At 31.6% G+C, this 15,356-nt stretch overlaps 2 protein-coding genes across 2 annotated transcripts in view; one reads left to right on the plus strand and one right to left on the minus strand.

The window, feature by feature from the left end:
• The window catches only part of LOC143197955 (caspase-1), an 87,300-nt gene that overhangs the window by 60,624 nt on the left and 11,320 nt on the right, over positions 1–15,356 (plus strand). The gene's annotated exons all lie outside the window — the stretch shown is intronic.
• On the minus strand, positions 1,979–15,167 carry LOC143197954 (uncharacterized). Its single transcript, XM_076406828.1, has 8 exons — positions 15,008–15,167; positions 11,101–11,179; positions 10,155–10,262; positions 9,690–9,811; positions 9,489–9,620; positions 8,587–8,627; positions 6,651–6,907; positions 1,979–2,239 (listed from the first exon to the last, which is right to left on the minus strand). The coding sequence occupies exons 1-8, from the start codon at positions 15,065–15,067 to the stop codon at positions 2,019–2,021; spliced, it is 1,020 nt and encodes a 339-aa protein (XP_076262943.1). The 5' UTR covers positions 15,068–15,167; the 3' UTR covers positions 1,979–2,018.

Here is a 15,356-nt window from a genome sequence, read left to right on the forward strand (position 1 = left end):
CTTTAGTGTATATTGATATTTAATGAGATTTGAGTTTAGTATATTGATGTATTTAGCTCGCACTCGTCTGGTCAATAAGGATTATATGATGGTAAATTAGTTTTAATTTTAGAGGACCAAAATGTTTTTAAAGGTCGTTATTTTTTGAAATTTCTTTTTAATTTCCTTTCCAATGTTATAGCGTCATACAGAGGTCTTTATGAATATGAATAAAATGGTATATTGACTGAAAATATATATATAAAAAAAATCAAGCATGCTTGAATTTTTTCCTATTTTTGTTTAAATTCTATTCTATCTTATCAAAAACCTAGGTCTCGAGGACCAAAACCCGTCTTAATTTTAAAGGTATTTCTCCTAGTTTGAAGTAATACTTAAAACAGAAATATTTCAGCAGATTTTTTTTTATCAAGGTATAACAAATGTACGTAGACTTTCTGAATGAAATGGTGACGGTTGATAAACTCGATCAAAAAAGACGATTTACTGCACAATAAAGCGGTTCAGCCATTGTGGTGCTCGACTTTAGAGGAGTATGAGGAGTTTTTCCACACACTGTATATTTACCTGATTTGACACCGATCGCTGCATTGGCGCCTAAGCATAAAAACAGTTGAGCGACTTGCGTCATCTATTGTCGACGACATTATCACCTCGAAACTGAAGTAGACATCCAAAATCAATGAAAAGATATTTTTAATTGTGTGTAATTATTATTTTAAGACATGTATAATGCTAACAATATCGACAGATAATTGCTAATTTATCATGTAACACTTTAATCTTAACAAATGCAGGATAAACATCATACTCTATGTTTTCTTGGTAGGCACTGATAAGATCAAAATATATTTTTTGACCTGATAATGAAAAGGTACTTCACATTACGTTAGGTTCCATTTGTACTTTGACGTAATAAAATATAAGAATATCTATAATATCGAAAAAAGCTCTTATTGAATAATAACTAAAGTGATCCCCAGCAGCAAAAGTATACCTGCGAATGAATTGGCCGATGACCTCGCCAAAGACGCTATAACAAGTGGTCAACAAATTGTTAGTATTTTGAATTATAAGGACCTTTACCAAGTAATAGATGGTAGAGTAGATATCCTAGTGCAACTTGAGTGGGACCACCTATTAGGGAAAAACAAGCTTTAACCAATTAAAAAGACTTATTTTCCCCTGCTACCTCTTTCAGGAATAGATATTTGCAAATAATTTTGCATCCTAATGAATCGAACAAAGAGACCTCTGTGTCCCAATTGTGAGGAACCAATCAAATTCCCACGTATTGACAAGATGCAGAGATTTATTAACTGTTTGAAGAAGTCATGACTTACTTGATTCATTGAAGGTTGTCCTCAAAACCTAACAAAATTGTTTGATTTCCGCAAAGAAATCAGTCAGTATTTTAAAGTCTCCTTTTAAGCTGTACATAACCTTATATTAGAATGTTAATATTTAATTGCATCTCCTGAAATTTCTATTGTATCGATGTTTGTTATGTAGGTTAGTAAATTGTAACCATTATAACGGTTGATTGGCTTACTATTTTTGATTTCTTACAACGCGTATCTGTCGGAAGGTATTTAACTTTTGTTGTTGTTAAAAATTCTTAGCCTGTAAAAAATTCTAAAGCATTAGGGAAACTCAAAACCAATAATGTTATTTAATCATCGTTACATCACAGATTGCAATAAAATCTTGCCCTTTGCGAAACAATAGCTGGGAGAATATATTTGGCCTTCGATATAATTTTGGCAGTAGTAGTAAATGGTTGTTTAAACTGAAATTTGATTCCATCCGTTTATACAAACGGAAAATAACTTGATATACTCTAATTATCTCTTAAAATAATGGAGATACAATTCCCTAATTTCATTACCTCACTTTTTTATCGTCGCCTGCTTCACCTGTAAACTTCCAAATAAAATAAAACTAATCCTACAAAATATCGAACGAGTAAAAGAGAGTGTAAACTATAATCCCTATATATTTCCCTTATTAATACTGATCTACATAATATAATTGCTATTTGGTCTTAAAACGCTTTTTTTCTTCAAAGAACCCGGCGGAGAATAATCTGGTTCTGGTATCAAAGGATCTTTGGCGAAAGTTGGTGGGCGTGGAGGAGAAATGTTGTTCAATCGCGTCGGTGGTATATAGTTACGTTGGAAATTGTTGGGCCTTTCGGCTTGTGGATTGGGGTTGTACTTAACTAGTGGTTGGTTATTATCTGAAAAATATAGATCAATTAACAATTTATTGTTGGAGCTATCTAACAGCGAGTTGTATTGTCTGATTCCACAAATGTTTGATTGTTTCATTCTACAATAAATTAATTAATTTTAAAGGATTCGCAGTCAATGGCTTGGTCACATGGAACCAAGTTCAAGTAAATGCAGTTTCCTAAAACATGAAAGAGAATTAATGGTGAATTTTAATTACTTAATCTTGTTAATACACAATTGTAGACATAGTTTTTAATTACAGCGATGAAGTCATTTGTAAGAAAATCTAAATTTCCGTTAATATCAAGTTGCTGCTCTACAGGCAGTTACTAGAACTTTTATGGAATAATGGAATTCAACTATGGGGATGATCTGCGAAGTATTATTAGTATTTAATAGTAAAGACCCGAAGAAAAGTGTTGTGGACGCAGCAAGATACTATAGGAACAATTAAATACACCGACACATTCGGATTCCAACGGTCATAGAGGAAGTTATTTGATTCGTAACAAGATATGAGGGAAGATTTTACTCTCATGTTAATATCAAAGTTCTGGCACTCTTTTATGACAATGACCTAGGACATATACTCTAGAGAACCAAACTGTATCATCTTGGATTCAATCTATTCAAAATAACAGTGAGCCCACGTCATCAAGATGTTTAATGTATTGCCTGTCACAATTTGCAAATTTGTTTTAGAATCAGACAATATTTTCCTTCTCATAATATTCTAGTTAAAAAGAGGTACAATGTTGTTTGATACGTTCGAACATGTAACCGAATCAACCTATGAGAGTCACTAAAATATCTCAGAAAATTAAAAATATAATATTAGATTCACCGAAAAGAAAGCGTCCTTAATACGAAGCGGGTGACGAATCAAGATCAAGAGTCAATGATTGATGAGATTTGAGATTCAATGATCAATCAAGGTTGGTATTTGCTCTATCAGGGATTAAATATATGAAATGTATAAAAACAGTGAGTAGTTTTTTTTTAACATAAACATAATTTAATACTATTTTTTCGAAGGGAAACTGTTAATCTGAAAAGTATCCATAGAAAGCTTGGAGATATGCAGCTCTTTGAGGGATGTAAAACTTCCTTTCATACACTGTTGGGTAATATTGGATTTAAATAATGTAAAGATAACCCACAAAGATGTATAATGGAACTTTCGGACATTTCTTTTAACAGAATATCATTTTTAAAAACATTTATTAAAATCAAGGACAATTTATTATTTCGGTTTGTGTAACCAATATACATATACTCATGGCAAGATGATAATAAAAATAGTTTTAATACAACAAAACTTGATGGAAAAAGGTAAAGGTTTGAATAGCTATTGATTAGGTTTTATTAGTCATAATATTTATTAATAATTCATTGCAGATATGTTGTTCTTCATGCTTAAATGGGGAATGGTTAATAACACTTTTGGCAATTTCCAAGACATGATAATGATAGTGAAAGCAACTAAAAGTTAGAACACAATTAATATGCGATAACTGTAGAAAATTGTATTATAGTTTGTGACAGGGTTATGTGCCTAGATCTGTCTATAATTGTTCAGAATGTATGACCTTTGAATAAAATGTGTGAGATATGGCAATGCATTAAGGGAAATTTGGCGCTTAAATCCAGTTTTATCAAGTAAGATTTATACAGGTAGTAACAGAACATACTAAGGAGAAATACAGTGATGTTAGAATGATTGGAAAGTAAACCTAGTAACGAAGGAAACAAGAACAAAAATATAAAACGGTACATATGTTACATATGGTACATATATGTTTTCTAATGAAAATTAAATACATTACTTATATATGCAATAGTTAAATAGGTGAGTTGTGCCTCCAGGGATACCACTACATAAAAAATACGTCTAGAACTCTACCTCATGAGTAGTATGGGAAAAGAGCTCAATGTAAATATAAGAAAACACAACCTTAACCTATAAATTACTATAACTGCATAATTAATTTTAGTTTTACACTGCAAAATGGTACTAACTATTGCTTTATTAGATTCTTCAATGACTAGTGATAATATATTAACAAATTTTAAAAAATATACATATGGGCAGTGGAGGTAAACTTTGTATTGTATTCAAAGTAATAATAGTGTACGAGATGATTCAGGAAGCTCTATATCGATCTAAAACCGGATGTAAAATCTTGAGCATATATGATCATGAAGTTTGAGAGCAACTCTTACTGATTGTTCAGAATCTTTAACTATCTTAAGAGAGAATTTGATACTATATAAACATTTAACAGTCTATGAGGATAGCTAAAGATTCATAATCAATCTGTCATCACCACCATTAATTGCTGGGGCTTGAGGAGATTATCCACTTCCCAACCAATATGCTGCTGTCAAAGTACTTGTGTGCAGCGGTATTTTTGGCAGCCTTCTATTTTTCAGATGATCTCGATCCATGGCATCTTTAGAAGTTACCTTAAGCATCCCATTTCAAAGACTCCAAATTTAAAGGTATCAGATAATAATCTCCAATGCGGGAAAACATAGAGGATTCAGACTTGGCCATTTCGGCATACTACTTCAGTAGTGGATGCGAATTTCTTCTCCTGATCATTACTGATCTCAAATATTTATACTGCTGTGCCTTTCCTAATGCCAGCTGTCAATAGTTTGGTCTTTTTCTCATTCATTCTCAAACCATATGATCCTGCCGTAATATAAAGTATATCATGAAGAATGCCTACAGCCTATGACCTATGAGTTTGCAGGATAATGTTGGACATCATGTCTCTTTTTAAGGACTTTTGATATGATTGCATTTACTTCTATGTTGAAAAGTACATGACATTATCTTCGTTGGATCTCAAATATATTTGACAAATCATTTAGCACTCGTAAGATTACTGAAAAAGTTCAATAAATTTTGAGCGAATATGTTCAAACGCTGCCCAAAGAAACACACAACCGCGATTTACTCTAAATGTTTAGTCTTTTCAATTCATTTCTTCACCGGCTCTTTGCTTGAATCTCATAAATTATTTTCCGACAATTAATACTAGTTGGAATTATTCGCCCTTAAAACTGGTGTACTGTAATTATTCTTGAAACGCTGGAGATATTGGAGACTTGTTATTTCCACTGAAAGAAGCTGGCAAAAATAATAACAGGTCAAATGAAAAGTCCCCGGGCTGACACATAGATGGCGCTACTAGAGTTAAATCCATATGTTTTTTAGTTAGCTCTAACCCTCAAAAGATGCGTGTATAAATTTGACACATGTCGGATCATTAGTTTGTGAATTATAACATTTTGAATGAAGCAACTTTTGTTATTGTGAAAAAAATTGATAAAATCGCCTAGGAATTTCGCGTGTTGATAAAATATTGCTTTTTGAAGGGAAAAAAACACAGTTGAAGCAAAAACTTGGCTTGATAACGAGTTTTCGGACACTGCTCTAGGAAAATCAACCATCAAGGATTGGTATGCTAAGTTTAGACGTTGTGAAATGAGCACCGAAGACGGTGAAGGCAGTGGACGCCCATAAGAGGTTGTTACCAACAAAAACATTAAAAAAATCCACGAAATAATTTTGAATGGCCGTAGATTGATGAATTGGATGAAGTAGCAGACACTCCGAAGATATCAACTGAACATGTACATCTTATCATTCACGAATATTTGGGTATAAGAAAGCTCTGTACAAAGTAGGTGCCGCGCGAGCTCACTTTTGACGAAAAACAACGACGTGTTGATGATTCGGAGCAATGCCTGAAGATGATCAAGTGTAATAAACCCTAGTTTTTGCATCCATATGTGACAATGGATGAAACATAGCTCCATCATTTCACTTCGAAGTCTAATCGATAGTCATCCGAGTGGACTGACACGATGAACCCGCTCCAAAGCGTAGGAAAATGCAGCAGTCGGCTGTGACTACGTTGAAAAAAGGGGACTATCAACAGCGACTATTACATAGTGTCATTGGATCGTTTGAAGGACGAAATCGCCGAAAAACGGCCGCATTTGAAGAAAAAGAAAGTGCTGCTTCATCAAGACAATGCACCGTGTCATAAGTCAGCGAAAACGATGACAAAAATCTATGAATTGGCCTTCGAATTTCTTCCTCATCCAACGTATTCTCCAGAGCTGGCCCCCCAGCAACTATTTCCTGTTCTCAGATCTCAAGAATGCTTGCAGGGACGAAATGTTCGTCGAATGAAGAGGTGATTGAAAAGTTGGAGGGTCGCTATAATCAATGTATCACCCTCGAAGGGAATTATGTTGAATAAATAAAATCTGATTTTGCCAAAAATATGTGTTTTACTATGGTAGGCCGGAGACTTTTCAATTGACCCGTTATGTCATCACAATCGACGTACAAACCAGAGCAAAACCGTAGTACTCCATAAGGAGCACGATACTTACTGACTGAAAACGGATTAATTAAAGTTGACTGGTTAAAATTGATTGGTCTCTGTCTATCTGAATCTGTCGGTCTTCTGTTGTTGTCGTATGCTCGGTTTGATCGACTCAAATCGATATTACTGATTGGTCGCAATGGTATACTCTTGAACACGTTCGGCGAGCCGTTGTTGTCATCTCTGAATGACTTGTTCTCGATTCCACTTGTACTATCTTGGAAAGCGAAAGCGGAATCTGATTCCCATGGTGGCCTTGAAAATCTGAAAAAAATAATGAGATTGTTTTCATGTTACAATAATCTAATAATATATATAAAGTTTTTTTCTATAAGGTTGGTTCGATGATGGAAAGGTATTAAAAAAATTGTTTTTATTTGAATTCTCCACGTTTAATGTTATGTAAATGGTTTTCCATAATGGTCTGGGTTATATCCACTTAAATAGAATTGGAGTTTTCAGTTCGGAAAATACCATAGGAAGAATCCAAATGGGATACATGAATCAATTTTTTAATGGCATAATCAGTTCGGAATCGATATTAAATGAGGTTAACAGTTTTGCTTTCTGGCTAAAGCGTTGTCTTGACACAGCTTGAGCTTTTGATTAACTGACGAGGCTAACTGATGTCCTGTCAGATTATAGCTTGAGATTTTATTTTCCTCTGTCTCGATATACCACGTCTACCGGAAGGTCACTGATGGATTTTTCTGATTGCCTGATTGACGGATTACATTTGATGCTATACACCTTGTCCATTCTCTCAGGCAGTTTATGGAAATTTCTTTGAACAAAATTATTCATCGAGCCATATTATAACTTCTTCAAAATTGGCGAAGTACTTTTCTCCATATACGTGTCCTATAGATAAAAAATAGCGCATAAAGTTGACAGTCGCCAATAATATGTCGGATCCAAGTGGTTTCAACGCTTTTTTTTTGAACGGTATGAGAAGACCCATTCTGGGCATTGCTCGATCATTGTATGGCTCAAATTGATTACTAATAACTGTTTCACCAGGTTTCAATAGTTCGTAACATCACTCTGGTAACACCAAACATAGAGCATTGTCTTACGATCAAAATGATTGGGCTATAGAGTCGATCGGCCGGCATCGCCAGGTGATAACCATGATTTTTTGCACTCAAGATTTTCAAAATAAGTTCACTTTTCGCCACCCGTCACTATTCGTTGCAAGAATGATTTCCGATCAAACCTTTGAAATAGTATTTCACAAACGATTTTTCGATTTTCTATTTGCCAGTCATCAACTGATGTAATATCCAACTTCCCATCTTTTGGATTTTCCCCATTGCAGTTTTTGAGTTTGGGTTGGGTCTTCATCCAATAACTGTAACAGTTTCGCATCTTACATTTTTTTCGGTCTACCAGAACGTTCTTTGAGTTGTGTAACGAAACCTCGCCTCTCATATTTTTAAGGTTAGAGCTGGCTCATCGTGAGTTTCTACCAGCTAACGATGACTTTTAGCGCCTTTTTTCTTTTGATCAAATAAGAAAAGTAATACATGTCCCAAATACATGTTTTCTGTACGAAACTTGACCTTTTCAAGCCTAGCGACATCTGATAGAAAATCCCATAATGACTTTTTAGTACAATGTTGTCATAAATTCATATTAACTTTAAAAAAAACATACAAAGAGTGTCACCAGCTTAAAAATCGCACCAAAAACCTACTTTTTGTGGATATAATGCGTCCTGAAGAATCTAGTGATGATTGGCATCGTTTCATATATGCCAATTACGTTTATTAACACTAGCATTCATCCAAAATGCTACATTTTGTTTCTAAGGCGATTTTTTACCAAAAGTGGAACAGAAAGGAACTCTCATTTTGAAATTAAAGTTGCATATTTTGAACGTGATGGTCAATTGTCTAAGTTTCATTGTAAGTTAAAAAAGATATATTATTATATTTACTTACCCAACATCAAAAGCATTTATTGGTTTACGAGTAATTGGTTTCTAAAACAGTCAAATGATAATATAAATTAGTACCAATCTGAGAGAAAATTATAGGTTATGGGACATTTCAATAATAGAATAGGAAGCGTGGTTCTAGAAAGGCTCTAGATTTCAACCCAATAAGGACTCTTGATTTTATTTTTTAGAATCACATGTAAATAACAAATTCATAAGTTGTTCATAAGAAAATCCATCAATATACAAGAAAAATGTATATCGTAAAATCAGAAATAACCATTAGACAGGGAGAGAGGGGAAACAGGAGAAAGAAATAAGAACAGATTATGGAAGTTTGAAATGTGACTTGCAGTCTTTGCAGAAATGACACTAACAGAAGACAGTGAATCTACACAACAAAAAAATCAACCAAAAATACACAGTTGGAAACCATAACAAGATAGAATATGGAGAAACTATCTGAATGAAAAATTAGATGAAAACAATGAAATACATCAAAAATCAGAGGTAGGTAGGTAATACAATTTGTAGAGAGGATGGTGGGAAACAGTAAGAAAACCTGAAATTCTTTAACATTGTTTTAAATCCTTATATGCTATAAAAATATAGAAATAGAATGTCGGTAGAAATGTTTGCGAATGATGAACAGGTGAAATATGACACTTAAAGAATATGGAATGATAATGAATAAAGGCAAAACGAAAGTTATGGTGATAGGAGAGCCAGAAGTATAAATATCCGATTGGAGAATATAAAAATATAACAAGTAAATTTCCTACCAGGAGATAGAAATGAGTGCCAGAACAATGAAAGATTCAATATCGAATTAGTGGAAAAGTCCATAGGAAGGAGATAACTCAGTTGATGAGGACACTTATATACATACACTTCAAAGCTACATACCTTATAAAACATTCGGTAAGATGCCTTTGCCAATATAATAGCTATTATTACATTTATAATAAGTAGCATATATCCTCTGGCAGCCACTGTCATCATAGAAATAAGTTTAAGTTGCTCATCTTCAGGTACCCTCTGAAATAATTAATCATCAGTATAACTAAATAATCAATAAAATGTATTTTCCTACATTAATATACTTACCACAAGATCGTTGGCAAAAAATCCCATCAAAACCAAGTCCACAACTGATACGAATATCGCATTTGTTGCCCAAAAGGCGTTCCCATATTTCAGAATATTTTCTGGATTCGAACTTAAAAGTCCTGCCACAAAATAAAACGCAGGTTAAATTATTTTTACTTCTTATACTAATTAATATACATGGGTTTGACTGAATAAGTATTATTAGAGATATTATTAAAGATTGAGATTAGGAGTATCTTTTAATATATCTCCGCCCTTTTTCGAATAACTAGAATTATTATTTGTGTCTTATTGAATTATTATCTACTTATTTGTTTATACATTGAAAACTAGGTTGTTTATATGTTCCTTGAACCTTTATGTTAACGCTATATATGTTTTAAATAACACATTTTAATTTTATGTCAACGAATTTGTTGAATAACCAGTTAAAAAATATGAGTAAAAAGATGTCACACATACCTTTTATTAATACACAAGAGAATATGAGCCATGTTACATCAAGGGCTATATAAGTATATAAGAAGATTAGAAACCTATTTTTATTTACAGTTGCATCGCCATCTGAAACTAATAATATCAAACATATTAAATCATTTAAAAATATACTAATTCTTATTAAATAATTATTGAATGCACAAATGATGTGACTATAAATTTGTTTTTATTATGGGAAAGTCCGTGGCTAGTTCACCTGTTGCTACTTTCATTCGAATGTTTCATTAATTACTACTTTCATTCTAACGTTTCATTTTCATAGTTTTTGACGTTTTTGCTTTAATGCCTTACCCATCACTTTGAGGGATATAAATGTGATATATAGTTTAATATGTTGCTTGATGATAAATATGTATGTGCCTTAGGGAGTATTTTTGTTGAATAATTTAAAATTTCGATTTTTTCACCTTTTCAAATAATTCTAATAATTTAATCGTAATCATTTAAGAACATGCCCTTATGAGGATTTTTAATAGTTTTAATTTATTTTGGTGTAACAGCTGTTTTAGTGTCATCTAAAAATTAAATTTTAAAGGCGTTTTTATCGAATCTACTTTCTTGGAGATGGTTGATGTAACATCTGAAGTTCATCTGAAAAAAATAATCACCAGAGAAACATATCTCTCACTTTTCAAGACTAAAAGTTGTTTTTTTTTTGTTACAGATTAGTAGAACGGTTGCAATTTAAAAGCCGCCTAAATTTTATCTCTCTGAACTAGAATGTGCTCTAAACGTAAAAAGGTGTAAAAATAGGGTAATAGGTTAAAAAGAAACAAATTTTGACTGATATAAAGTAAAACACTTTTGACTGATAATTATATAAATAAAATATACTTAATATAATATACTCCAAATTTTAAAAAAATCACAATAAATATATAAGAAAGTATTGAGAATGTGGTCAACTTACCTTCTATTTTTGTAACTTTATAAGCATCGTCTATACAAATCCCAGCTACGGACAGGCCAATCCACACAAGAGATTGGATCTACAAAAAAGGTCTGAAATAAATTATTTTTGAGAGGTACATGAGGCCATTCTGATATTCTTCTGCACTCTGAATATTTCTATCTATCGATAAGCTGACAGAACAAAACAATAAAAAATTGAATGTATGTCTTACCTCTTCAAAGATCTCTGACGCGAACTAAGAAACTTAGTAATTTAACGAAATGCCCGTAAGTTTATGATCTTGCTTTGATTCGAATTCATGATAGTAAAGCTATCTATAAGGTCGAGGACAAAGAAATTTCGAATTTTCCTAATACATTGTCCATAAAATATTTTAGTTATATCGCTACTGAACTCAACATCAAAAAAACCAGAACTAATCAAAAAGAAAACCGATGTCTTTTATAATTTTCCCGCACAGAACATAATTTTTCCCCAGCACATTAGTATCTACAGTGGTACTTTCATTTCTGTTATTATTGAATAGTATCTCCTAAGCCTTTGAAACAACCACTATTATTTAAGGTGCTTTTTATATATTTGGTGTTTCAATTTAAAATATTATTATGTAAATGGTCTTTAAACATTTTAACCAAGTAACCAAATATTAATATCCTTTTTGTATAATAATGTAAACATTTCTGATATCTTATCATTTTTATCAACCAACATGTTTAATCAATTAGAAGAATTAAACATTAGGATATCGAAGTGAATACATTTTTCGTAAAGTAATCCAAGTGAAGCTGGAAGAAGTATTGGTCACCTTGCAAATTGCTTTGACGATCATCGAAGACATTCGAAATTAGGGTCTCAAACTGTAATTCGTAAAACGTCAGAAATTTGTAAAAAAACTGCGCTATATTTTTATTACGATATATTCTTATGTTTAAAAAATGTTAAAAAAAGAGATAACAAATCCTGAAACCCTATCGAAAAGAAAATAAAATGTTGTAAATATATAGGTGCTCTCTATATAGCACTGTGACATAAATATGGATTATTTTTTCACACCTGTGATGTATTCGCCACATTAATATTAGAGTAAAGAAATCACCAATAAATATAACACACCTTAATGTCACAAATTGCTAAAATCTTTACTTAAATCGCACACCCACCGTACTCTCCGTATTTGGACCTCAGCGACAGTTAATTTTTTTGCAGAACTATAAACTACTAAACTAAATCATTCCAAATTATAATAACAAAAGAAAATTTATCGATGTGGATTTTTTTAAATATCATAAGCATTTTAGAAAAACCTGAAAGATTACCGGATTTATATTCATAATTATCTAAGAAACAATTAGTCATAAAAAATAATCCTCCTTTGTTATCAGTTTTCGCATTATTGTCTTAACAATCATTAATATTTCGAGTAACTGCTTATCTCATCATAATTATCATGGATTTCTCATTGTTTTGTTGAAAACATAATCTTTATTTTTAAACGTTATTTCATCTTTTACATGTATTATAAAAATATAGTTTTAATATAATCTTTTTATATTTAAAAAGTATACAAAGTTGTTAAGCATCACACACAGAACAGGAATTATGTTTAAATTCATTAATATATTTAAATATTAATATAACAGTAATAATAGGAGTAAATACCACAACAAATAGAACTTATTCTTTCCACACATAAAAAGGGAGATATAAAAGACTGTAATAATTATAGACGATTACTACTCTGTTGTACACAACCATGAAGAAATATAAGCAAGTTATAGAAAATCGTCTAAAATCAGCAGTAGATCAGTACTAAAGATGTAACCACCATTCATTGACTCGAAAACGGCTTTTGACAGCATAAGTAGAAAAACACTCCGAGTTATTTTAGAACAAAGATGTGTATTGAATAATATAAGAATGTGTAAATGTAAGAATAATAGTGTAAGAATAAGTTATGTTTGACGTTTAGTTAAAAGTCCATTTAAGTGAGGATATTGTTTCGTTTCGAAATAGCGATTAATTGAAATAGTTCGATTGATAGAAAGCTGAAAAACTTTAATTTAAAATAATGTTCAAACCTGCACTAATATACACTTATTGACACTGGCGAGTGACCAAGAAAAACAAAAGATGTAACCACCATTCATTGATTTGAAAATGCTTCTTGAAAAAAAGGTGTAAGTTAAAAAACTGTAAGAATAGTTTAAGAAATATACAGGATAAACACCAGTACCGCCATTGTAAGTACCATAAAATCAAGAACCTTCAAAACCGAAGCAGGACTCAAGCAAGGCGAAATTTAAGCGCAACTCTGTTTATAATATTAATGGATGATGGTTATATATATATATATATATATATATATATATATATATATATATATATATATAAATGTCGGTATTACAGCAAATGATGTAATATAACTTTTGATAAGTCAGAACACTTATAGAAAATCTGAAACAAATGTAAAATAATTAATAAAATATAATAATAAATAATAAAAATTCAAAATGAGAAGAATATAAATAAGATAAATTCGATGGAAGAGTATATAGAAAAGTTCAATTCAGCTTGTGGATATGGAAGACAACAAAAAAGAAGGTAGGCTTAAACCTCATCTGTTAAACATTTTAATAATGTCGAACAGATGTTGGCAAACACCAATCTTATTATTGCTTTCATGAATGTATATCGATGAACATAGATGACAGAAACCTGTTTGATAATACATTATTTGACGTAAATTTACAGAAGAAAAATAACGAAAAAACACCAATCTTTAATCATCCGAAAATATGTGTTATTGTTTTCATGAACATATCCGAACGAACATAATTTTAAAGACTCGATAATATCTTCTTCGACGAAATATTTTATCACCATATATAATATTAGCCATTGTTCCATATTCAAGTACTCTAGGCATCGAATATTAGAACTTGAGAAAAACCAAAACTTAGGAAAACACTTCATACGATGATGCTACTGCTCCACCATTGATAATTCGACGAATTTGTACAGCAATGTTCTTCATTCAAGTGGTGATGACAAGTTAAAGGCTTTCGCTTGATTATAACAAAATTTGAATGGAATATGATGCTATTATTTATAACTAACTAGACGTCATTTTTAGCATTTGTTAGCAAAAGGTTTGGTTTGTTAGTCTATAAAGCCTATTAGCCCTTAACAGGAGAGAATTCAGACAGATTCCTCGGATTTCTACGAAAAATCGATTTTATCCATAGAATCTACTCTATGCTAAGATAAATGTCACTGGGCAAATAACCATTACCATTTTGGTATGGGTGTTAATGTGTGCTGTCTGGATAGAGCCTCTACTTCGTTATGGTTGTGTTGCTAGTCTTGTATTTGAGTCCATTTTAAAAGTTTGTATACACTATTTATACTCTAAGTTTCCCCTATTTGTTATTAATTTTATTTTATTTATTAATTTATTAATTTATTTATACACTTTATGTATGTCCCCGTCCCTTTTATAACTTTTAAAAATTAGGAGATTAATTCTCTTAAATAGTCTAATTTAATTTTAATTTGGGATATACATACTCATAAAATACCACACTCGCACTGCTTGTATATGCAAGTACAACCGAATAATAATAATAAACACATCGAATATAAGGTGTAAACCACATCTGACCACGTGGTTAATTAAAATAATAATGTATTTCTTGAATTATAAACGAATTAAGCATTCAAATCACTATAAAAATACATAACAAATGATTGATTTTATTATAAATTGACACTTTATGATTGATGATGAACTCGCAACGTTCATAATGACAAAGGACAGCCTGAAGTACGTCCGTGATATACATTTGAACGGTGAACGGTGATTCAAGAAGTTACAACCAAATAAATCATAAATATTTTAACTTACTATGCCTATAACTGCAGCAACCCAAACAATCGGGATAGTCAGACTCTTCCTTTTGGTCATATTCTGTATACTTGTGGTATTTTATTCATGTTTTCCATAAATGATACTGGCGGTCTCGACATTTGATTAAACATATTACACCTGGTGATAAGACATTTTGACAGATTAGGCCGATGTGTCGTTATCAGCAGATAAGAGATTGAAAAATAGGTTTGGTTTATGAACGTATTTAGCTGGTCCTCCGATGGCTATCTGTTATTGTTTTGAGATAAGACTAATGCGAGATAATGGAGATTAATGCTTAAGAAAGAATCAATTATAGAAAATTATAAATAACAGACAGATTTAT

This window comes from Rhynchophorus ferrugineus, unplaced genomic scaffold, assembly GCF_030347505.1.
Source record: "Rhynchophorus ferrugineus isolate W39M unplaced genomic scaffold, kcgeb_rfMv2 rfM6, whole genome shotgun sequence".
NCBI classification, from domain to species: Eukaryota; Metazoa; Arthropoda; class Insecta; order Coleoptera; family Curculionidae; genus Rhynchophorus; species Rhynchophorus ferrugineus.